Source organism: Nycticebus coucang, chromosome 2, assembly GCF_027406575.1.
Source record: "Nycticebus coucang isolate mNycCou1 chromosome 2, mNycCou1.pri, whole genome shotgun sequence".
Classification (NCBI taxonomy): Eukaryota; Metazoa; Chordata; class Mammalia; order Primates; family Lorisidae; genus Nycticebus; species Nycticebus coucang.
The window spans coordinates 156,740,135-156,766,748 of NC_069781.1; the positions used below are offsets into that span (position 1 = coordinate 156,740,135).

The following is a 26,614-nucleotide window of genomic DNA, read 5'->3' on the forward strand; positions in this document are numbered from 1 at the left end:
CGAAAGTGACCATAGGATATTCAGCAAGGAGGTATGTAGCACTTTTTCTAGGATGAGTTTGCCAACTTAGTTGTCCAACCTAGTATTTATACATGCATTTCTGGGAAGAATTCATAGCTTTCATTGGGTTCTTTATGATCTATGACCATAAAAATTATCAGTGAACATGACAAAAGCAGAGGGTTGAAAAGGGCCTCCACACCAAGGTTTGCCTTTCTCTTGCTGCTAGGAACCCCGAGATTGGCACTGGTAGCAGCCTGGATGACTTCCTGGAGGATGAAAGCTCAGCCATCCCAGATATGTGAATGAGGCTATCCTGGACCATCCTGTCCCCGCCAATTGACCCAGACCTAAGGAATCACCCAGCTGACCCACAGAATTTTGAGAAATAGTAAATTGTTTCTTAAAAGTCATTAAGTTTGGGATGATATTAATTAAGCAACAAAGAGAAAATCCAAGGACCAAGCAGAACCATGGAAGGTCTGTTCTGATCTGATACAATGTCTGTGTATTCTTAACCTGGCCATCTTTCTCAGTCTCACTGGAAAGTTTCTGTGTGAAGGTTCAACAGAGCCCTCAATTTAAGTTTGAAAACCTCACTAAATTCTCTTGGTACCAAGATACATTCTGCTCGAATTCTCTGTTTTCTCAAAAATGTCTCCTTTCATGAATGAGCCTGAAAAAAAATCCATGGTTTGTGAATTTACTTACTTTAAGTAGTTCATACATATAAAACCGGATATCAAAGTCTGTCAGGATCTGGTAGAGTTGCTGAAACAGATTTCAGAAAACAGAAAGTTAATTTAGTCTCACTGCATCTTGTCATCTCAAGCATAGGTCATTCTCTGTAGGCTTACTTGGTGCTTAAGTTACTAAGGAATCCCAGGACTTTTTACCACTTCAACTGGAGCAAATAGGGACAAAGACTAAAGATGAGGGTGTAATATTTCAACCCTTAAAAAAAGGATTTCCAAGGGAAAAAAATATTCAGGCCAATTAATGCTCCATGATTTTAATACCCACGATTACATTATTGTAAAGTCTAAGTTGTCCAATTGTGTTTGGACAATTGTCTATTCTTACTGCCCATCAACAAACTAAACCCATCGCAGCACTACAGTATACTCTGGAGAAGTGAATTTTGAGGGGATAGCAGATCTAAGAAGAAAATTATCAGTTGACGTGGTAAAATAGTGACAAGATAGGCTGTTCATGAATAAATACAAAAAAAATAATGTCCTATAGCATTTGGAGATGGGAAGAGCTTTCTGAAAGTCTCTACCTTCTGTTCCCTCAAAACTAATTCCAGGCTAGGAAAAAACGAATATTTCATAGGCAACAATTTATGTCTTAGAGAGTGGCAGAATGAGGTGTTAAAAAGAAAAGGGGTAGCAAAAATGATCACAGGCCAAATAAGACATACAAATTAAAACTTTCATCATTGATAATCCCAACAGTCACACATTGGGAGTTTTTTAAAAAACCTTCAATATCTAAGAGTTAAAGTAACAGTAACATTTATGCAACAAGGTTTAATTATTAATAGCATCATAAACCCTTGGCGGAAACTCTATTATCTTTGATATTCAATCAACTCTAGGTAAATCTCTTTCCTCATCAATTCAAGTAGGACTTTCTACAGAACTAACCAACCCGCCTTTGTTGAACTTCTGTTGCTTCTCTATGGGAAGAAAAACATAAGCACTGCAGGGAATCTCTTCAGGGAGCATAGGCAATATATACAATGTGTCTGTGTGAAGGAGGAAATAAAACTACGTATCCATATTTTTTGTATCTGTGAAGATGATAAAGAAGAAATGAACAAGGGAGACTTCACCATTTCATATTTTTGATCTGTGTAAATTATATTATCTGTTCAAATAATTTTTTTAAGGAAATTTACCAAGAGTCAAATTTAACATTTCCTTAGAACCTTAGGAGTTTACTTTTTTCTCAAGTTTCCTCTTTTAGGTAAGAATAATTCTCCCTCCCAGCTTACTAAGAATATCTGATTTCATACACCTCAGACAACTGTGGGCTCAGGGTGCGGCAGGAATGAAGCTGTGCAGGCCAGCGTGCTGGCGGTATCAACGAGCTGCTCCAGGAATGGCAGCTGGCTCCGGCTGTGATTGACTCAAATTAAGGCAGAACAGCACAAATACGACTTCTGCTCAGGAGAACTTCAGCTATAGAACAATCAGACATTCAAGTTTTGTTCTCTCCCAGCTCTGCACTCACTGTAAGGAAAGCTTCTTAGCCAGTGGTCAGCTGCACATGGACAGCCTGAATGCACAGAAGGCTTAAGATACCATCTCTCCGATGTCAAAGCAGCTCCTCCCCCGCAAGTTAAGGAGATCACTCACAGGGACTGTGCTAAATTGAACCTCAAGTTAATAAATAGCACATGAAAGAGAAAAGGTCAAATTTTCTATCCTTCAGAGGTCTGGAACATTTTATTTCCAGAAAACCAATATGGACTATTTTGTTAGGTCATTTATCTGTGCAAGCCTTTCCTCTCCTATCATGTGGTATCCATACCACTCAATATTCTTGGTCTGCCAATGTAGTATTTCCAGCTATTTTAAGCAATATCAAGTTATAGTCTTGTGTTTAGGCCTATTGTATTACAAAGTCCTGAATAACAGTCTGCCATTCATATTCACATCTCAAGAGCTCTGGGTAGGAGGAGACCAAATTAAAACTGTAACGTTTAACCAACTGGGCCTAAAGATCAGGACTCTCCAGGGTCCACAGTCTGGAGCCTCCAACTCTTGTAGCTCTGCTCTCCACTGCAGTCCCCAGGAGTCCCCTGCTCTGACCGAAGAAACCTGGGTTTGCTGCCTCCATTCTCCCCTCCGGTCCCTCCCCCCATCCCCCCAATAAAACCAAGCCTATCCCATCCATTTTTTACAGAGCTGGCAATGCTCTCCCTCATCTCTGAACCCAGGCCATTTACTCTCCAGCTGTTCACAGAACACCAGAGAGTAGCAGTAACCCCAAGGTAACATTCCTCACTTAGGTACTTGGCAGCGATCTCAAATTCTCCAGGCAATTCCTTACTCAGCTGGATGCTTTGTTCACACCCCGAGAGTCCCATGCCAACATTCTCTGCATGTTGTGGAATACACCTATCATGGGGAGAACTGGAAACATGGCCAGTTGCAATCACCAAATTTAGTGATTCAAGGCATCTGAATTTCTCCCCCCAAGTATGCTAAGGGTCTACTGAACTTGGTATTACACCCGTTTTTTCCACATTCTGGTTCTCCAACCACATTCTAAGTCCTTATATAGCAGAACATCACATACTCTTGTGATGTTTTTCTATGTTTTTTCTTTTTTTCTTTTGGAGACAGAGTCTCACTACATTGCCTTTGTTAGAGTCCTGTGGCATCATAGCTCACAGCAACCTCTAACTCTTGGGCTTAATTGATTCTCTTGCTTTAGCCTCCCAAGTAGCTGGGACCATAGGCGCCTGCCACAATGCCCAGCTATCTTTTTCTTGACGTTGTCATTGTTGTTTAGCAGGCCTGGGCCGGGTTTGAACTCGCCTGCCTCGGTGTATGTGGCCAGCACCATAACTACTGAGCTATGGGAGCCAAGCCTATAAACTATGTATGTTACACCATGTGTGGTGGTTCTGGCCTGTACTCCTGGTTTTACAATGTTTACCAGTCAATGGAACAAAATAGAAACAGTGGTTTTTTTTTTTAGAGACAGAGTCTCATTTTGTCCTCCTGGCAGCTCACAGCAACCTCCAGCTCTTGGGCTTAGGTGATTCTCTTGCCTCAGCCTCCCGAGTAGCTGGGACTACAGGTGCCTGCCACAACACTCAGCTATTTTTTGTCGCAGTTTGGCCAGGGCCAGGTTTGAACCCACCACCCTCGGTATATGGGGCTGGCGCCCTACTCACTGAGCCACAGGTGCCACCAAGAAACTGTCTTCTAAGAAACACAAAAGTACTAACAGTCCATGACAACCTAGAAAGGGAGGATTCACAAGAACCACACTTTCCCTCCATTCTTAGCCAGATATACGCAGAACATTATTAAATAATCCACTGTAAAATATTGGCAGGAAGTCAGCTTTGCTTACACTTTCATGAAGTGACTTATAATAAGCCTGTGCTTCCCAGGTTAGAAAGGCAGCAAGGACGAAACTATTCACCAATCCTAGTCTGGTTCCAAAGTCTCAAACACATTATCCTTTCCCTAGAAAACTGCTTTCCTACAGGACTACTCTAAAGGACCCATGGTGAATTTTTTCTAGACTTTTCAATTAACCCCCAAAAGTTCCAAGCTGAGAATGGCAGAAATTGCAATTTAATCAGATTTAGGTTCTCCTTGGTCACAACCACAGGTAGCAGAATGGAACCAACCACAGGTGGGCCTCGCTCCTCCTCGAGGCACAGAGCCACGCAAACTCCAGGTGCAGTTCAGCTGCATCGTAATGAGCCACAGATTCCGAGGCCCCACCCCTAGCTGCTGTCACTCAAGAGGATTCCACACTTTATAAAAAGGCTCCCAGGTAGCTCTGGTCATCCACCAGATGTGGAAATCACTGACACAGCAAACTTTTAGACTATACACATAGCTCACATGCTCCCTGATATATGCAGGGCAGTCTACATCCATAAATCCCAGTGGTCCCCACGTACAGAGAAGAAAAACTGGGCAGGGTGGGATATAAAGTGAAAGCGAAAGAGATGTTTAATGCAGTAGTCAATAGTTTAGGCACTGATATGTTGTCCCAAAGATCCAGACAAAAACTAAAGTCAACATTTTTGGAAATTTAAGGAAACTGAATAAATCGCTGATTAAGCAAATCAAAGTTAATATAAATCACCTGAAAATGTCACTCACTGTCTTAAAGTTCTATTTTTTTAAGGAAATGACAAAATAGTATCAATGACTTATTTTTTTTTATTTTTGTAGAGACAGAATCTCACTTTATGGCCCTTGGTAGAGTGCCGTGGCATCACACAGCTCACAGCAACCTCCAGCTCCTGGGCTTAAGCGATTCTCTTGCCTCAGCCTCCCGAGTAGCTGGGACTACAGGTGCCCGCCACAGCACCTGGCTATTTTTTTTTTTGTTGTTGTTGCAGTTTGGCCGGGGCTGGGTTTGAACCCGCCACCCTCGGCATATGGGGCCGGCGCCCTACTCACTGAGCCACAGGCGCCGCCCTCAATGACTTATTAATAACAGTACATCAGTATTTTCAACTAAGGAAACTGTATTTAGTTTGTAAACTCAGGCTCTAATAGATTTAACAAGGCCTGACTATCAGCTAAGTCAAAGCCTACCCCTATTGTGAGTGATAAGAAATTCTCTAAATATCAATGTGATTCTAGCACTTTCTTAGGACGGAACCTGTTTGGAGTATCTTATCAAACTTTAAAATGTCCAAATGAGGCCATGTGTCATGGCTCAGGCCTATAATCCTAGCATTCTGGGAGGCCAAGGCGGATGGACTGCTTGAGCTCAGGAGTTCAAGACCAGCCAAGTAAGACTGAGATCTTGTCTCTATTAAAAATAGAAAAAAACTACCTGGGTATTGTGGCAGCGGCTGTAGTCCTAGCCACTCCGGAGGCTGAGGCAAAAGGATTGCTCCAACCCCAGAGTTTGAGGTTGCTGTGAGACAGAGTGAGACTGTGTCTCAAAATAAATCAATAAAAATATCTAAAGATGTATTTTACTTAAAATGTACATCCATTATATTTACACTTTCCAAAAGCATAGAAGATTGAGAAGCATGCCTTAACAGAAACTTTTTTGGGGTACTCAAAAGGGTACCTAAACTTCCATTGAGACACTTTTGGGTTGGGAGTTTCTATCACCATTCATTTCAACTCTTAGGTAAAACAAATGATTTTACCTATTCATTTGTTTTGAAGTTTTGTCATCTAAGTATCACCATGAATCTGTTATAGCTTTGGCATATATAAAGCATAACTGCTGATTTCAAGGAGAAATAACCAAACCAGTACCTCCACTACCAAGTGAAAAATTAGTCAGGTATAGAAGATCTGAACTAAATTAGTAAGTTTGGTATAAAAAGAGAATCATGTACTAAAGTTAAAAAGCAACCACTGACAAATTCCAAACAATCAATATTCTATCTATAGATTATGTTCTCTGGACATTTTTTTTTTTTTTTGAGATAGAGCCTCAAGCTGTCAGCCCGGGTAGAGTGCCGTGGCATCACAGTTCATAGCAATCTCCAACTCCTGGGCTTAAGCGATTCTCTTGTCTCAGCCTCCTGAGTAGCTGGGACTACAGGCACCTGCCACAATGCCCGGCTATTTTTTGGTTGTAGTTGTCATTATTTTTTGGCAGGCCCGGGCTGGATTTGAACCTGCCAACTCTGGTGTATGTGGCTAGTGCCTTAGCCGCTTGAGCTACAGGTGCCAAGCCTCTCTGGGCATTCTTGACTATGAACTCTATATTAGATGGCATTTATTGCATAAATGTTAAATTCCTTACATGTACTGTATGTTGTGTAGAAAGATGTCCTGGCATATTTATAAGTAAAGTATCATGATGATGTTTGTAACTTTAAGATGACTCAGCAAAAAGACAAAGCCAGAGAAAGAAAGGGGAGGGTCAAAGGTGGGAGAGGTATAATTGCAAATGTGGCAAAATAGTAGCAACTGATGAAGAACAGAAAGGTACTGACTCAAAGACTTAAAACCTGAAAAGCGGAAAGAGTAGCACAAAGTAAAAAGTTTGCAAACAAATCCCAAAGTTTAGAGTCTGTACTTCTAAATTGAAAACTACCTAAAAGTTGGGCGGCACCTGTGGCTCAAGGAGTAGGGACAACATATGCCGGGGGTGGCGGTGGGTTCCAACCCGGCCCCGGCCAAAAACTGCAAAAAAAACTATCTAAAAGTAAGTTCCATAACCATGGAATGCAGCTAAAATGATGCTTGGGGTTGTACAGACTCAAGTACAAGTATTATCAATCATGAAAAACAGAAACCAATCAAATGAGATGACTCCAACTCGAGTTAGGAGGAAAAACTGGAAGCTCAAGAAAAATAAGATACCAATGGAAACAGAATGACATAGAAAAACAACAGCAGACACAAAAACCAAAAGCCTGTTCTTTGAAAGGGTTAACAGAAGACCTCTAGCAAGATACTTATATTAATAAAAATAAAAACAAAGAGGCTCAGCTCCTGTAGCTCAGTGGTTAAGGCACCAGCCACATGTACCAGGGCTGGTGGGTTGGAACCTGACCCGGGCCTGCTAAACAACAATGACAACAACAACAAAAATAGCCAGGCATTGTGGCAGGCGCCTATAGACCCAGCCACTTGGGAGGCTGAGGCAAGAGACAAGTTTACTTAAGTCTAAGAGATTGAGGTTGCTGTGAGCTGTGACGCCATAGCACTTTACCGAGGGTAACGTAGTGAGACTGTCTTAAATAAATAAATACAAAGAAAAAAGTGTAAAGGCAAAAATGTTTAAAATATAAAGGAATGCAAAAAAAATAAAATAAAATATAAAGGAATGCATAAACACAGTTTTAGGGTCCTAACAGAATTCATTGTTACAAAATTGAAAGTGAGTAACTTTTGAAACACATACTATCCATGTAGACTCAAGAAGACATAGAAAACCTGGATAATCTATGGAATGTTTTGAAAAGGAAAATACAATCCAAAGTTTTCCTCCTACCCCTGAAAGACAGCTCCCCAGGTAACACCTATCTTACACAAACTTTTAAAGAATAGGAAGAGGAAGAGCTACCCAATTTATTTATTATGTAGGATCACCTTGATACCAAATTCGGAGAACTCTGCAATAAAAGGAAATTATAGATCAAAATTAGCAACTGCACCAATAAAAAGTACTGAAAAGAGTGGGCTGCAAGTTGCATCACTGTTGACTCACTCTGATGTTGAGCCAGGGACAACTGCTCTCTGTGCGATACCTTAAAACCAGTTACTCCTTTTTTTTTTGTACAGACAGAGTCTCACCTTTTTGCCCTCAGTAGAGTGCTGAGGCGTCACACAACTCACAGCAACCTACAACTCCTGGGCTTAAGTGATTCTCTTGCCTCAGCCTCCCAAGTAGCTGGGACTATAGGTGCTCACCACAACACTCGGCTATTTTTGTTGTTGTTGTTGCAGTATGGCTGGGGCCGGGTGTGAACTCGCCACCCTCGGTGTATGGGGCTGGTGCCCTAACCACTGAGCCACAGGTGCCGCCCCCAGTTTCTAACTCATTACACTAAAATAAAAAAAGAGAAAAAATTAAAACAAGCTTTCCTAACAAGATGGACACAGAACAAAATAAAAAGCTTGAAGGACAACAGGACATTAAACCAACTGATCTCCCTGTTTATGGCCTACCATTCTATCTGGAAAAGAAAATTTCTCTGCTATGATCTGCTCTTCCTAAATACACATCTGCTACCTGATATTTAACAATCTTTGATGAAAATGTCACTGCTTAAACATTCAAAGGGGACCTCCAGTTACACATGGCAGATCACATACCCCTGCTTCTACCTGAAGCGCCGCTAAAATAACAAAGAGTAAGTAAGAGAAGCAAGGGGTAGGAAGGTTATTAACTTGTAAGGACTGAAAGAATGGGAGAGACAACATTTTGAATCTAGAAAGTATGTCCAGCTGAATTGTAGATCAAAAAAGCTAAAAATTCTGCTAAGGTGGTCCAGAAACAAATAGCCTCAAACTGAACAACTACAGAAAGGGTCTGGGTTGGTGACCACAGGTATCACTGAACCAGATAAACAGAAAAACAGGTTTAAAATACCACTTAACATAGAGAATCAAGTGAAGTCTACACAAGACTCCCCAAAGTTCTCAACTTGTGGCTCCTGAGATGCCAGCAGCCAAGCTTGCATCCTCCACAGGAGCTGACAGCTCTGCAGAGCATTACTCTAAAATATAAGCAGACAGGCAAGGACCATGATACTTCAGACAACTAAAACAGACATAAGTAACAAAAACACACACACAAAGGAATCTGGAAGAAAAACAGAGAAAAGGTATAAAGAGGCAAGTACTCTCAGTGAAGAAATAGAAGGTCTTACATAAAACACAAAAGAACAGGACACCATTTTTTAAAGTTCTGAGACCAAAATGGAGCTTTAAGATGTGAAGTCTAACATTTGAATGAGTTCTAGAAAGTGAGAACAAAGAAGAAAGGGGAGGAAAATCAAAGAACATTAAAAATACATTTCCAAAACTAAGGGAAAAAGCCCAGCAAGTATGCAGAACAAACGATGAAAGGCCCGTATGAGGGCACATCATAGTGAAATTTCAGAAGACTGGGAATGAAGAGAAAATCCCAAAAGCTTGCAGAAGAAAAAACAAAACGAAAACTATCATCAGAATGGCTTTGTTGTTAATATTGGAACAATCTCTTCAAAACTGAGGAAATTGTGAATTAAACCTAGAATTCTATGCCCTAGGCAAATAAAACTGGGAAGACAGAATAAAGATGTTTTCAGATAGGCAAGCGTCAAAAAACATTAACTTTTCATGATTGCTTTATAGAAAGGTACTTCAAGTCTAAAATAACATGTATTACTATTCCTTTTGAGGGTTAAAACCGCAGGGAAGATTTCTCTAAGTAATTAGAATCCCTGCTGATCTTCACCATGTTGTCAAATCAACAAGAGCAGACATCACTTTAAGAAACACAAAATGCTAAAGTGAAATTTTTCTTGTCTGTCTACGCTATTGGTAAAAACTCATTAAGGAAGTATAGGCATTTAAAACAGGGAATTGCACTAACAAGTTCCAGTAAGGCTAGTTTTTAAACCTTTGCATTAGGAAAATGTTTGCTTTTACTAAGCCTATGTAATTCTCTCAGACACGCACATATATTGCCACTCTTGCATACCATAAATCTGAGTAATACGTATGTTCAATCTACGTATGTCAGCACCATACTCTACCAGCTAACCACCACTACACTATGGAATGAAAAATTTACCTCCCACTTTTTAAGAGTTCACTACTGACTTCACCTGTAAGGAGTCACATTAACAAGAAAACCTGCTACATATGGGAGTGCTGCACTGTTACTTATTGTTTATAAAACTTGTTACTTATTATTTTGTTAAGTCAAAATATCCTCTTTTGCTTATTTTTCACTGATTGATCTTGTTTTAGAGTCATTTTAGAGTGATTAAGAAAAATCAAATGTAGTCCCAGCTACTCGGGAGGCTGAGGTAAGAGAATCGCGTAAGCCCAGGAGTTGGATGGAGGTTGCTGTGAGCTGTGTGAGGCCACGGCACTCTACCGAAGGCCATAAAGTGAGACTCTGTCTCTACAAAAAAAAAAAAAGAAAGAAAAATCAAATGTAAAAATAAGGTTTTACTTTCATCCAAAAGCATCACTCCTGACACTAACATCTTTCAATTCTGATTTGGTTTTGTCTCTAGCTTCTATTTACAACAAAACCACAAGTCTCCTACTCACTGAGGGGGAGCTACAATTAACTAAAAGTCCTCTTTAATATTGGTTTTCAGATTATGTGTTAAAAAGGGGTTACTACCATATCTAGTATGCCTAATCAGAAGTTAAGGTTTTGATGTTTAAATAATAACAAAAACAAATAAGAACCAGTATAAAACCATGCTTTCTGAATAAACTTCAAAGTCTAAAATAACATATAAGTGTAAGAAAATGTAAAAAACCCAAGATAGGGCTCTTCTAAAGCAGTGACTCTTCACTGGTTTTTCTGAATCATCTGCTTTGAACATAACGTACATGGACGTACACACACTCATTATTCAAGAGCTTGAATCCAATATATTGCCTCTTTTCCAAAGAGTCCTGTGTCAGTTTCTCATGTCAGCAAAGTTAAGATTTCTTATGAAAATCAAAGTTAACAATCACCCAAAACTGTGTTGCCCAAAATAGGAGTGTTATATTACAGATGAAGCATTAGCTTAGACCCAGCTGAGCAGCTACTCCCAGAGTAAATAAGACAAAGTGTAAGGAGTAATTTCACCAAATTAGGAACTGTAACCACTTTCTGCATCCTGTACTCATGCTATAAGAAGTCCACTGCTATGTCCTACTCTCACCAATGACATCTCTGGACCCTTGTGTTCTGTAGTCAACAGTACTTATCACCACCTCCGCACCCCCCATTAACCCCATGCCAGAGAGAAAAAGTATACGCACCTTAAAATCTGTATTATTGATATATTCAAATACCAAAGCTGGTGTCTTTGACTGTAAGAGAGAATATTAATGCTTTTAAGTACCCAAACAATAATCAATATAATTTGCTTCTGTCACATGGATTATTCAAATCCCACTTAGACGAAAAAGGTATTTACTTTTCCGGGATAGGTTGTTACAAAACTTCTTGAAAATTTACAACGTCTTAGAATTTGCTTCAAAATAACTGGGGACAATGGGGCATGTGGGTACAGATGAACAAGGTTGGCACAGGCTGACTGACTGCTAAAGTTAGGTAACATGTAGAGGGAGGTTCATTATTCACTTTACTTTCATAAATGGCTGAAACTTTTTTGTAATAAAGTGTTAAAAAAAAAAAAAAAAGGAATGTAGTCTTGAAATAACCTACCAATGGCTGATCAATGGGTGGCTATGTGAAGATTTACACTCTGCAGTGTTTCAGTTTGCCAACTACAAAAGGAATAGCACATTTTCATCTTGTTTTAGCAAGTCAGAGGCACTTGACAGAATTATTATAGGTCTTTTCAGAGTCCAAAAGAAAAATAAAACCACCCATGAAATTATTAATAAGCTACACTGTAAAACTACTGCCTTGGCTAGAGATCTTTAAACAATGCCTCACCTTACAAAGAAGACGTGTTTCCAAATAATCACATATAGTCAAATATTTTTAAAGAACTAATCTTTTTTTTTTTTTTGAGACCGAGTCTCACTTTGTCATCCTTGATAGAGTGCTGTGGCATCACAGCTCACAGCAACCTTCAACTCTTGGTCTTAAGCAATTCTCTTGCCTCAGCCTCCCAAGTAGCTGGGACTACAGGCGCCCACCACAATGTATGGCTATTTTTTGTTGCAATTCTCATTGCTGCTTTAGCTGGCCAGGACCAGGTTCGAACCTGCCACCCTCAGTATATGGGGCTGGTGCCCTACCTACTGAGCAACAGTTTCCACCCTAAAGAACTAATCTTTAATTAATGAGTAAAAATGTTGAATATTTCCTGTATATATCTAGATTTACAAATGTAGGATTTACTTAAATACAAAATGTGAAATGGCAATAATAAGCTTTCAAAATTGGGAGAAAAGCAGAGGCTTACAGGGTTACAGAAAGGAATAAAAAAATCATCTTAGAAATCTTTACTGTTGGCACTTTCACTCAAGAACCAGATGAAAGTTACCTAGGAAACAGGCCACAGTGCACTCCTGCCGAGACAACTCCTGCAGCAGCCCCAACAGAGGCCATAATCAAATAATTCTCAACTAGCCCAAAGTTCCAGGCCATCAGATCTCCCTATAGGACTGTGGAGTAAGCCTGATCCTCTAAAAGTCAGGGATCAGGGGGTCCTTGATTTTCATCAACTTAAATTTACTTGTCTTAAATATCATGTAAAACGAACACACACTTTAAGTAACAAATTACACAAACAGCTTAAAAGACAGGTATCACTAAGTTCTGTTAACTTAAAAAACAAAAGCAAAATGATAATGCTCCTGTTATACTACCTACTGGCTTGCATTTTAAAAATTCTTCTGAAATTCTTATTTTTATGTGGTGCTCTTCTTAAATGGACAAGACTCATTTTTAATGCAGGCCATTTTCAAATGTTAGGCAGTCCAGAGCCAATCCTTATAGAATCTGAGCTAATCAGGATGGGATATATTTTTAATGCCAATTAGACACATTCTGGCATACAACCACTCCTCCTCATTTTTTTCAGAAGGAAAACGGAAAAAGGAAAATGTTCCTTATTCTTCAGTTAAACAATACTGTGTAATCTTGGACACATTACTTAGCCTCTGCAGACTTCTTATTCTTATTCTCATACAACACAGACAATAACTGTATTCCACCCCCCCACCCCGAGACTGCTGTGAGGATTAAATGACAAAACACAGTGCCTGGCACATAGTAAACCCTCAAAGCATGTTAGCTACTATATTATGAAGATGTCTTTAGCAGAAAGAAGCAAAAACCTATTTCTTTTTTGAGACAGAGTCTTACTATGTTGCCCTCAGTAGAGTGCCGTAGCATCACAGCTCACAGCAACCTCAAATTCTTGGGCTTAAGCGATTCTCTTGCCTCAGCCTCCCAAGTAGCTGGGACTATAGGCATCTGCTACAATGCCTGGCTATTTTTTTTGTTGTAGTTGTCATTATTGGTTTAGCAGGCCCGAGCTGGGTTCTAACCCACCAGCCCTGGTGTATGTGGCCGGCACTCTAACCACTGAACTACAGCCAAAGACCTATTTCTTAAATAAACAAAAAGCTATCACAGGAGAACAGGGAAATATTTGAGGTAGAGCAGGCTGCGAAACAGAAATGGGATAGAAGTGGTACAGCACTGGGTGGGAGGGAGTGAGTCTTTAATCTTAGTCAAAAACACTCAAGGTTAAGTTACTCTCCAGAGAGAGAAAACAAAATTAAACAGCACATCTAAAATGGCTAAAAATTAAGCATTAACAAAAATATTTTAGTTGCCTATACACATACAATATGAGTCCTAATGGCAGATGCTGAATTAAAGACTAGTAGGAGCAATAATAAGACTTCTTCCTCAACCGTCCATGGCCTGGGAGGGCTGTGACCAGCTCAGCTCTCTTTCCCAGGTGTCCACATGGAGATATCCCGCATACCCCGTGCAGATTCAGAATTTCAAATGCCACACTTACTAAGTGAGATAAAAGAATACAAACTGCCAGCAACAAGCTTTCAAAATTGGGGGAAAAGCAGTTAAAGGAGATACCCAGCAAACATTTGTGGGCTGAATCAAAATAATGAGGTAACAAACCTAGGACAGGGATTCCTCTTGGTACACTATTAGGTTCCAAAAAAGTGGTGGTGGCTATCCTATCACTGGGCCACTGTGATTTTTTTCTAGTCTTCACAACCATTCAGAAGTAAAGACAAACACCCCACTATATACCATTATTTGAGTTTCTGTGTTTTAAACAACCCTCCCATATCCCTACCCCAGCCTGCTAAGTACTCCCCCACAACCATTAGGCACCTACCACAGGGTCCTTTACAGTGTCAATCAGCTTAATGATATTTGTTCCACCACGAAGATTCTCCAGAATCTTAACCTCTCGTTTTATCTTCTTTTTCTTCACTGGCTTAAATACACAAGAGTAATCAGAAGTGAGATTCCTTTTGAAGTTAATAAGATAAATAAAATTTTAAAACATTGTTAGCCAATCAAATGAATACTATGCTAACCTGTACAATGTACTGTGTTAAAAAGCAAGCCTAAATTAGAAGGAAAAATACTCTGAGATTAAATTGGCTTGCCCATAAGAACCTTTAACATTAAATATTTTACAGATTCATTCAGCTTATGTGTCAAGATCTTTTAAGTAGTTACAGTTAGGGCGCTTAAAAATTTTGGACACCCATGTCACATTTAAAAATAAAATACCCCCTTACTAGATAACTGCCAAATGAAAACGTTATAGCTCTGAACAGCTGTATATAATACACTCACAAATGGAAAAACTGAAACAAAATGGTGAGACACCTGCTCTTCCAATGAGTTACATGTAATTTTGTCTTCCACAAGTGTAAGACCAGTTCACTGACATCAAGTTACAAACTTGTTTCCCAGCTGCTGGCTTCCATTTCCTGTCGCCACTCCCATTTCCTTAATATCTAGAATCTGAAATCAGTAGAGAGCCAATACTGTTTCCCAACATTTCCCATTCCCAAAGAAAGAGATGTTGGATCAGCAAACAAGAAAAGTCATCTCTGATACAGTAGTGATTGAAAATTTCTGTTAACCTTTTTAAAGAAAAATTAGAATTATCAGAAATATATTACATATATTTTATCTTGTTGTAAATGGGCTAAAGAGTTTGAAGAATAAAAGTAGTTCTGAAAAAAATATGCTGGCACAGTGGCTCATGCCTGTAATCCCAGCACTCTGGGAGGCCGAGGTAGGTGGATTGCTTGAGCTCATGACTTTTGAGAACAGACTGAGCAAGAGTGAGATCCTGTCTCTAAAAATAGCTGGCCGTTGTGGCAGGCACCTGTAGTCTCAGCTACTTGGGAGGCTGAGGCAAAAGGATCACTTGAGTCCAAGAGTTTAAGGTTGCTGTGAGCTACGACACCACAGCATTCTACTAGGGGTAAGAAAGTGAGACTCTGTCTCAAAAAAAAAAAGAGTCTATCACAATCAAGCATGCTCTATAAGGCACTTAGAACAATGATGGCCAATAAGTAACCCAATAATGTTAGCTTTGCTATTTTCAAAGTTTCAATAATTTGTTATTTACTAATAACCTATATTTAATCCTCACAAAACCTTTATGTAACAGACTTAGCAAAGTTGAGCTATTTGCCCAAGGTCACACAGCTAGAAGGAGTGGACTCGGAATCAAGGCTAGGTGGCCTGATTCTTAATGCCACACTCTTGGTCACTGTGCTTTTGCTTCCCAACTGTGGCTAATGGGAGAAATGTACTAAGGAAAAGGAGTATTCCATCATTGACACACTGTTATAACAGCACAGGCAAAGAGAGGCCATCCAGTTTGCTGTGAAACTATAAGACAAGATTTAAAAAGCCTGTGTGTGGTGTGGTGGTGCTAATAGGGGGAAAATGTAACATACACATATGCCAGAGAAACTTTTATCTTTTGTTGGTCACTAAGCTACAGCTTTGAACACATGATAAAACAGAGGGAGAAGCCTACAAAATGCAGAGCACCTGCATCACCTATAACAGGGTGCTTAACCAAGAGACTGGAGTCTTGCTGCCATAATGCTAACTCCCCATTCTGCCAGGGTTCCAGCTGAGCAGATCTGGCTGCTGTGCCACTTTCATATCACCCCTTAGAAACTTTATTCTTTAGTCCCTTTTTCATCATTAAGGAGCTCAAAATTTGGGGAAAATGAAACACCGTGCAACTCAATCAAAAAATAGCCAGAGAAGGACATACAACAAAATAGGCTGTAAGCTTAAAAAACGCTGATGTCATAAAACAGACCAGATTACAAAAATGTGACAACTGAATGTAACACCTGCTCTGGGATTTTTTTTTTTCTTTTTTTGCTTTAAAGAACACCATAAGGATAATTTTTGAGGTCAGCCTGGACAATATAGCAAGACCCTGTCTCTACAAAAAATTAAAAAATTAGCCAGGTGTGGTAGTATGTGCCTGTAGTCCCAGCTATTCAGGAGGCTGAGGCAGGAGGATCACTTGAGCCTGGGAGTTTGAGGTACAGTGAACTACAATGCCAGTGCACCAGCCTAGGTGACAGAGCAAGACCCTCTTTAAACACACACACACACTATAAGGATATTCGGTAAACGTGCATGAGGTCTATAGATCAGCTAATAGCATTGTATCAATGTTAATTTCTGATATTTGAACATAGCACCATAAAATTATATAAGAAATTGTAGGAAATACACACTAAAGTCTTTAGAGATAACTGTAATTTATTTGCAGACACGAGAATACATAAAATATAATTACATACATGTGTATATATATACATATTCATGTAAACACACAAACCTATGTGCATACAGTTGAACCTCTGTAAGTTGACCACCAAAGGGACTCTAACAAATTGGTCAACATAAGAAACTAGGCCTACTGTACTGATATGTACATGTACCACAGGTCTGGTCTATGAAAATGAGGTCAACTTAAGGAGGTGGGTGGTCAACTATGGAGATTCTACTATGTATGGATATATACATATATGTGATAGAGACAGAAGGATAAAGCAAATGTTAAAATTTGAGAAGTCTGAAAGATCTATGTGAATTCTCACAACTTTTCTATAAGTCTGAAATTGTCAAGAAGTTAAAAGAAAAATAAAAGCTGGATATTTTAGAAATTCAGCCATGCCACCTATATAGTCAATGCCTTTTGATATAAGAAAATTCTAGAGCTGCCATCCACTACTGGAATGCAGCTACATAACTGTGGGAATGGTAAGAGGAAAAAACCCTGCAGCCAGAAGCCCATACACACCCCAAAACCTCTTCTACTGCTAACACCTTACAGTGGTAATCCATTAAATAAGTCACTTCTGTGGTGTTGCCCCATAGTCTTGAGTTGCTCTCCTGTTATTTAGCAACAGGCCAGACCGGCAGATTGTTCTGGACAACCCAGTTAAGATCAAGCTACCTTTCAGTATGTTTAGAGGCGTCCTGTGGAGCAACTGAAGCATATTTTGGCTACCCCTCACCTGTCCGACAACTTCCCAAACTAGAGACTGGGAAGAGTAGGGCAAAGCTGAAGTGGCACGAGGGAGTCCCGGAGCAGCTAGAGTCCTCATAAGAGCCCATAGTGATCTAGAGTCCAGAACACACCCCTCAAAGAATCAGGTTACAGGTAGCTCCCTTCAGCCTCAGTTTATTCCTCCAAATCTGAGATGCTCCAGAAACTAAACCACCAAGGAGCTATAAGGAAGTGAAAGTGATTGTTTTAATTCTACAAGCGGAATCAAAGAGAAAAAGTTAGGATCCCGGAAGGAAGACTGTTGGCATCCTAAGGAAAACTACCAGTTACACAAAAAGAAGAAAATACATACATTTCCATGACAATCTCTTAAGGTCACCTCTTTTATTAGAAAAAGGTCTCCCACCTGGGTTTACTTGTTCTAATTCAGAGAATATCTGAATGGAACATGATGTTTAGAAGATTCAAAGTGAATCAATTTAGCTATCCTCCAAACCACCCCGCAAAAAGTTTCAAGTAATAAATAAATTTTGGCACATACCTAAAGAGATTGAGGGGGAAAGTCCCCATTAAAAAAAAAAAAATTTTTTTTTTTTTGGCCGGGGCTGGGTTTGAACCCACCACTTCCGGTATATGGGGCCAGCGCCCTATTCCTTTGAGCCACAGGCACCACCTCCATTTAAAATTTTCTATATATGAGCTCTGAAAATGAAAAAAAGAAAAAATATCTTTTCAGAAGGTCGTTGCTTATGTGGTGATCAGTTCTAGCTATTTGGGAAAACCTTGTTCAAACTAATTCAAGAGAAAGGTACTGATCTATTTCCCATTTATTCACATTAAAAAATTTTAAAAGACAAATTTAGGGACAAAATTAATCACTAATCTGTCCTATTTATTTATTCAGAGCTGCTTTAAAAAAAGTCAGACTTGAGAATGATTTCAACTACTTGCACTAACTGTGATTGAACTTACACACTTACTTCTACCAAAGGCGTAAGAATTACGACCTTAACAAATTCCAGAAACTATTAACAGACAAAGACCCATTTAAATTTTTTCCAACCACAAATGAATGAATGAATGAATGAATGAATGAAAGACAGGCAGCAATGCAGTTTACAACTTTCAAACGTGAAGTTACTTTTATTCTGCCAAACAAATGACAGCACCACTAAGATTACTAATTTCATCACAATGGTTGCCAGGAATGCAGAAGGATGGAGTAAGGAAGAAAGTCCTGCCTGAATGATTATATATAATACCTTGTTAGCATCTCCAAAACTCACTGCACCTGACCTAAATATAAATATTACCTGAGCAATGCTATTTCTTCATGGCAAGTTTTCCTCTAATCTTTCAAGTCTCACATCCCAATTACGTTATCAACTCCTTGAGGGTAATTATTTTTTCTCAGGATTTTAAAAGGCTAGGCATAAAACCAAAATGACAGACATATACCACTTTGCAAACGTTAGGATGGCTACTAAACTATCAAGACAACAGAAAATAACAAGTGCTGACAAAGATGTGGAGAAATTAGAACCTTTGTACTTTGTTGATGGGAATGTAAAATGGCATTGCCACTGTAGGAAGGTCCTCAGAAACTTAAAAATAGAATTACCTTATAATCTAGCAATTCCACTTCTGAGTATATACAAAAGAAACGGGGTCTTGCAGAGGTACTTGTACACCTTTGTTTAAAGCATTATTCACAACAGCTGAAACATGAAAGCAACCCAAATGTCCACTGACGGATGAGTGGATAAACAAAATATGGTATATACATACAATGGAAAATTAATTTGGTCTTAAAAAGGAAGGAAATTCTGACGCATGCTGCAACAGGGATGACCCTTGAGGACATTAAGCTATGTGAAATAAGTCAGTCACAAAAGGACAAACACTGTATGATTCCACTTACATGAGATCCCTAGAATAGTCACATTCATAGAGACAAGCAGCAGAATGGTGGCTGCCAGGGGGATGAGGGGAGGCAGAAACAGGAGTTACTGTTTAATGAATACAGAGTTTCAGTTTTACAAGATCAAAAAGAATTAGGGGGGTGGGGGTGGTGATGGTTGCACAACATCATGAATACATTTAAATACCACTAAACTATACACTTAAAAATGGTTACAATGGTAAATTTTATACCTTTCATATGTATTTTAACATAATAAAAAACTGGGGGCAAAAGGGGCAAGACACAGAACAGGCCTTTTGAATTTCATCAAGAGAAAGTTCCAACCTTTCTACTCCTAGTTCTGCCTCTAATTCTCTCACATGAGTAATATTAACAAAGTTTTTCTTGAGGACACAGAGGCACAGAGAGTTTAAATACATTTGCTTAATGTCACAGAGCTTCTAAATGTTGTAATTAACATCTGAATCCAGCAGTCTACCTCCTGGTAGACTGGGCCATACTCTTCCAGGAAAGAAAAACGTGTAGATTACTAAAACATTGTCATCTACTTGTCTTCTGATTCTCCCAACAGCTTTGTGTGTTAAATAACATACACGCCTATTTTACCAATGAGAAAACAGAGCCAAGTGGTATAAATAAAGGAGTTAGTTATGGAACCCAAGACTTCTAAATCCATTTAGAGCACTTCTTACATTGTATCACCCTGAGTATGAAGTGGCAGATACTGAAATTAGGCTCTAGACACTACCTGGGACCCTGCTGTACCTATGAAAATGGGTACTCTACGTCAAAATATTCTTTTTTTTTTTTTTGTAGAGACAGTCTCACTTTACCGCCTTCGGTAGAGTGCCATGATGTCACAGGACTCACAGCAACTTCTAGCTCTTGGGCTTCCGTCACTCTCCTGCCTCAGCCTCCCGAGCAGCTGGGACTACAGGCGCCCGCCACAACGCCCGGCTATTTTTTGGTTGCAGTTCAGCCGGGGCTGGGTTTGAACCCGCCACCCTCAGTATGTGGGGCCGGCACCCTACTCACTGAGCCACATTTTTTTCACTTGTGGGTCACTTTTGAATAAATTCTATGTTAAAGGGATATAACTGTTAACCAAAAAATCTGGCAAGTGATCATGATAAGACTTGGAGAAACAATGTGGGTTAAAAAAAAAAAAAGCATGAAAGCACTGCTTCAAACCAAGAATAAACAGTATCTCACTTATGCATGAAACATGTTACTGTGGTTACAAATCATTGTGAACCCCTGCCTGGGTCCCTATTGTTCTCTGGGTTTTGATTCCATACTTCTAACTAGCAACTCACCAAAGTCAAATACTTCCTTTGAGAAGAGTAACTCCAAACTCATTAGAAACAAATTAATTTCATCCGATTTCTAGTGAGTTACTCCTCAATCCTTCCCAGTTCATATATTAAGAAGTCAAATATCCAGCCAATGTCCTAATATTAATGTTCCTCATATCTACTGGGACTCCATGACAAGTATACCGGGCCCTAAACCCAGTGTTTCCAGCCCTAACCATGTGATCCTGAGCAAATGACAGCCTTTCTGTTGTGGCTCATATATAGAAAGTGTTTGCTCTCCAACAGTTTGTAAACTCCCATGTTCTGTGGGACTACGCTTTTAATCAGTGACATCACAACCACATATTCGAAACAGCCTAGTTCACATATGATTTTTTTAACATTTACGTTATTTTTAATGTTAATAATAAATAATATTTTAACTTTTATTCCATGAGACATTTGTAAAAACTACAATTCACAAACACTTAAGATATAAACCACTAATAGGTTGCTTCGAGATGTTTTCGTACATATGCATAAGTGGAAGGTAAAAAACCTACCACTAGAGAAAGCAGAAAACACCCTTTTATATAAAGATCACCAGCTCACTGTGAAGTTACTAACAAGGATCTGGTATCAATGCTCATCCTTCTTTTGACACTACCTCCTACAACACAACATTTAAAAAATATCTATAAACAAATATGCTAAACATACTTGAAAAACAAATTTTAATACTATCATTCTTTCTTTTAAACTTAAGAATTAATTTCTTAGGAAAAAATGGACTGTTAAGCACTTATAAAATGAGACTATTATCAGGAAGCTTTAAATGGGAATTTCCAACTCATTGTAGGAATGGTTCAAAATACTGTACATTTGTTTTTTAAAAATAGTATTGCTTGGCTGGGCGCCAGCCACGTACACCGAAGCTGGTGGGTTCGAATCCAGCCCGGGCCTGCCAAACAACTATAACTACAACCAAAAAATGGCTGGGCACTGTGATGGGCACCTATAGTCCCAACTACTTGGGACCCTTAAGCCCAAGAGTTTGAGGTTGCTATGAGCTGTGATGCCACAGCACTCTACCCAGGACAACATAGTAAGACTCTGTCTCAAAAAAAAAAAAAAAAAAAAATAGTATTGCTTCTTGCACAACCCGTAGGCAACTAAAAAAAAGTGTTACTCTTGACTTCTATTCAGGCAACAGCAGTTTAAATCAAAAGATCCAAGGACCCCAAGAAGTACTGAAATCCACATATACAGTGTCCACTAAATGACAAAAATTGTCAAAAATGGCCAAATGCTTTTATTTCTGCGTATACCTTTCTACGAGGTACTACAAAGGAACTGAAGAATTGATTTTTCAGAACCAAAAGATGACACTTATGGCACTAAAGCAGGTTTCTGCCTTGTTATATATATAAACCCTTATCATCTCCTTTCCCTCTTTTTCTCTTTTCCCCTCAGTTTCTGTCGAAAAAGATATACCCTCTCTATTGATTGGACAGTTTTAAGGTTTTAGCCCCAGAATTTCATTTAAGGATGGACAGTAAAATTTTACTCACCATTTTCTAAATTCCTAAACCCTCTTAATAACCGAATTTATTATAATAAATAAGATACTTGGAAATCTAAGGATGCAAAGTAAATGATGTGAAATTCTTCCGTGGTCACTCATCATCCAACCATTCTCACATGTTGGAAATAAGGGATAAAAAATGTAATTGACTAAAAAAGGAAGACGGCCAGCCCTCAAGGAATGTACCCTTTATTTAGATTCGTATGTGCGCAGTACATAGGTACATTAATTTAACTGCAATTCTGCAGCTGAACTATAGTAAGCTTATATGAAAAGGAAGCCTTTTCTAGATTTCTCCAAATTATGAGCTGCTGATAAGCTATTAAGAACCTAATTTACTATGACCAAACGCCACAAAAGCAGATATTAGACATATACTTCAACTTATCTGAATAAATAAGCACAACTTTGGATAAAGACCCTGTTCTTTTTAAAAAAGAATATTTTTAATTCACTTTAAAAACAAAACCACAACAATACTTATTAGTGGTTTCTTACCCCATGCTTGAGATAACAAAATCTGGACAGAAATGCCACAGGGCTTCGAAAAATATAAAGTGAATGTTGTTTTCAGCAGTAGAAACCAGGTGGTTCAGGCTGCACCGTGAAAATAAACTATGTTGAAAAGAACCCAGAAACACTTCACTAACTAGAGTATCAAAGAAGCCCTAACTTCTTATTCCAGAACACTAGAACTTCTGTGCTCAATGTTAAGATCCTACAATCCAATGCTAAAATGAGCCGTAAGAAACACAAAGAAATAGGAAACAGGAGTTCTAACTAAGGGTCATTTTAACATAATGATCTTAGATAAGTTTCTTCCAGCCAAGGTCTATTTGTAAAAATAATCTACAACAGCTTCCTTACTGGGTTCCTAACATATCCTGAGAATCTTTAGAGCAAGGGAAAAACTATTCAGCAATTGACCCGGAATTTCTTTACAAGGATGACTAAACAACAATGTGATGCTTTCTTAAATGAACACAATGGTATTTATACAAATACCTGAACACTGTTCCTTCTAAAAAGATAACACAGGAAATTGCACATTTATTCTAAAATTCTGCCACTGCACAAAAGTTTTAGGTATTTTTCTGGAACTGCTTTAGAGTTAGGAATTCATTCTTCTGAATGTACAGCAATGGAAAATGGATATTCCTAATTTTAGCTTATGCCTTGCTTACTTCTTAGGAAGATGTCAAGCACCTTATATTTAAAAACATGTTCTTTTATGTACATAAAGAAAATGTAGTTTCCCCAGGCAACTTCTATGAAGAAAACATTTCTTTAAACAATTATGCCTTTTTTTTTTTTTTTTTAAGACTTTGTGATTTAATAGGTGCAACTGACATTTAGGGAAGAGGGAGTCGGATTCCTTACTTGCAACACCAGTTCCCTACTTCTTATTCCCAGTGTTCAACAGCACAAATGACTCTGCCTATTTCTCTTTACCGCAATTCTGTTCTTTCATCACTAGGCTAGGATGGTACTGAGTGATGGAGCTGATTATTTTTCTGAAAGGTTGTTACCAGAAAGCATAAGCCTGACCCCTCATATTAAACAGGGATTACCTACACAGCTGCCCTACCACAAACAAAAAAGCTTTTCAATCCCACAGAACCTCTGCAAAATGGCCACACTGGAAATCATAAAGGCGCTTGTTATCACTCTCTCCTCAATCTTTCACTTAAATGACATGTACACATGTTAAATGATGTGGCAATAATGAGCCCATCAGAGGCTGTAAGATTTACTTTTTAGTATACCCTATAAAACATTAAAGCTACACAGTTAGTTACCTGAAGGAAAATTTAGCCACTTTTTCATGCTCATTAAAATCATGTCTTCAAGAGATAACAAAAGGCATCATTATCAAACTTAGACTGCTAAACCAGATACAAAGTCATGTTCCAATTATTATTTTAGTGATCATAAGTGTACCCTTCTACTACACTAAATTTCACTTTTACTAGCTGATAAGCAACAACGGCTCACTGGCTCCCCAACCTGGCTTCCCAGCACTAATGGCCCACTATATTCACCCCACCTGAAATTTACAGCCAAAGGAGAACAAGTAATTATCCCTGAGGAGTTTCCCTCCACTTGGGCTTCAAACTCATCTCTGAAGCCCCTCCAATTTTTCCCATCTTTCTTTCTGGAATAACATGGAGCACCAGGAGTAACAAACATAGCACTCAAGGAGCCCTTAAATTAATGGAACCTCCACCAAAAGGCTTCTCTTTCTTTTGAATATCTATTTATTTTGTAGCAAATGGAACCCTTTCAGAATGTTTGCTTTGGGTGTCCATAAATTATATTTTAGAACAAGGATGTTCCTGAATTATCATGCTTAGATTTGAGACCAGTCTGTACATTTTCTTGAAAGATACAGGAAATGGGATGGGAGAAGCAACACGGGGACATCAGATACATAAAATGCGAGCTTGCACTACTCTTTCTAGACCGTGGCTGGGATAGTTTATAGCCTTCAGACCTGCCAGGGGGGAAAAAAATGTTACATGCCACTCAGGACACTCACCTTGAGAATTTTTACAACCACTCTCTCATTGTTGGTGATGTTAATGGCCTCAAATACTTCACTGTATTTTCCCCGACCAAGTTTTCGAACCAGTTGGTAATCATCTTGATTACTGTGAAAGGCAAAAAACACACATAAATGCCAGGATTTGGGATTAACTAAGCCTATGCCCATTGTACAGTCCATTCAGCCACTTCCATTAATCAAACACTTGGAAGTGTCTATACATCAACCACAACTCATTCCCTAAATGAAAGCTACAACATAAACTTGGCTCCCTTCACTCTGCAGAGCTCCTAACCTAATTGGTTGCTCATAACTTGGGGAGAAGGGGTAGGAAAACGCCAAACTAGAGGGGACAGCAAAGCATCTATCCTGGAGGCTCAGAGGATGCCCCCTCTGCCCATGGCTTCACAACACCTGCTTCACAGCCCGATGGCAGACAGTGTCCACTATGAGAATCTGGACGTGTTTAAGTAATTTCCTCCCACCTAGCTTCATTTCAGAAAACCAAGAAGACAAAGAATTTTAATAGCTCAAGAAGACAGCTATTGACTTCCCACCTCAATAAAAACCCCAAAGTGTTAAGGTGGAAGAGCTACTCTCCCTCACCTCCACCAGGCCCTGATCCCTGGACCTTACACTTGTTCCCCCACTATGAAAGCATTCCTTGGGTAGGGGAAGGGGTGCGCAAAGCGGGGAGAAAGGGACAACACGGGGGCGGGGGGAGGAAAGGAAGACGAGGACATGTGAGAGATGGGGGCCTCTGCCTCCCATCGCAGACCCACGGAAGTGCCGGCCCTGGAAGGGCGAGCGGGCAGACAGATCACTCGGGCCGAACGCGGTTTGAAGGGGGCGGCCTAGCGAAGGAGGGGGTTAGCGGGCCCAGCGGGGGGCGGCGGCAGCTTTACCCCCAGCTCGGGGCGTGAGACTCATAGTCCCAGTACTCGCGGCTCCTCAGGCTGTTCACCTCGGCGTAGACCCGGGCCCTGCTGCCCGCGGCCGGGCCGGGCATGGCGGGCGGGACCGGGGGGCGGCGCGGGCCGCAGAGGGTGGCGGCGGCGGCGCGGCAGGGGGCGCGGGGCGACGAGCTGAGAAAGCGGCGGACCGCGGGGCGCTTGAGGAGGAGGAGGAGGAGCGCGGCGGCTGGCGGCCGCGCCAGGCCGGGCCCGCGGGGGCGAGCGGGCTGGGGGCGTGGGGGGCGCCGGCCGAGCCGGCCCGGCCCTGGAGCGGCCGGCGGGGCGGGCGGCGCTCGCGCTCCGCAGTGATCTCCGCTCAGCTCGCAGCCCCCAGGCGGCGGCGGCGACAGCACCGGCAGCGGCAGCCACCGGCCGGGAAAGGGGCAGCGGCGGCGGCGGCAGCAAAGAAGGAGGAGATGGAGGAGGAGGCGGAGGAAACCCGGAAAAGGGGCCGCACTCACTAGGAGCGGCCGCCGCCTGGCCTGGGGCCGCCCTGCCTCACAGCGCCCCCTGCAGCGCGGGGGGACCCGCCGGGCGGCCCCGCCCCCGCCCCGCCCCGCCCCGCCCGGCCCCGCCCTGCCCCGTAGTCAAAATCGGGTCCTAGGGCTGGCTGGACCGCTCATCACCGGGCCTCTGCCACCTGCTGACAGCTGTCCTGGAGCCTCGAATCCCTGGACCCTTCCTAACCTGTTCTGGATACTGCTATCCCAAGCCCCCCACCTGTAGCCATCCACCCCAGCACCTCCCATACTGACCCTGTTCTGACCCAAATTGTTCCCATCAAATTCCTCTCCAATGAATCACTTGTAAACCTCCCTCCCTCCCAGAAACACCCCTTCTTTTCGACACTACTCTGTCACCATATACTTCTCAACTCCCAAGACGTGCCATTCTCTCTTCATCCAGAACGTCGGCACAAAACCCTTTTCCTATAC

The 26,614-nt window shown here is 40.5% G+C and overlaps 1 protein-coding gene across 6 annotated transcripts in view; it reads right to left on the reverse strand.

The window, feature by feature from the left end:
• CSNK2A2 (casein kinase 2 alpha 2) overlaps positions 1-26,101 on the reverse strand; it is a 41,275-nt gene extending 15,174 nt beyond the window's left edge. For 5 of the 6 annotated variants that reach the window (XM_053602924.1, XM_053602957.1, XM_053602943.1 and 2 more), the window contains exons 1-5: positions 25,632-26,101; positions 24,721-24,832; positions 14,201-14,302; positions 11,169-11,219; positions 712-771 (exon numbers count right to left, since the gene is read on the reverse strand). In XM_053602924.1, the coding sequence (XP_053458899.1) occupies positions 712-771; positions 11,169-11,219; positions 14,201-14,302; positions 24,721-24,832; positions 25,632-25,735 (429 nt within the window). In that variant the 5' untranslated portion in view covers positions 25,736-26,101. The remainder of the gene's footprint in view (positions 1-711; positions 772-11,168; positions 11,220-14,200; positions 14,303-24,720; positions 24,833-25,631) is intronic. The other variant, XM_053602964.1, reaches the window with a different exon arrangement.
• Positions 26,102-26,614: the final 513 nt, after the last annotated feature.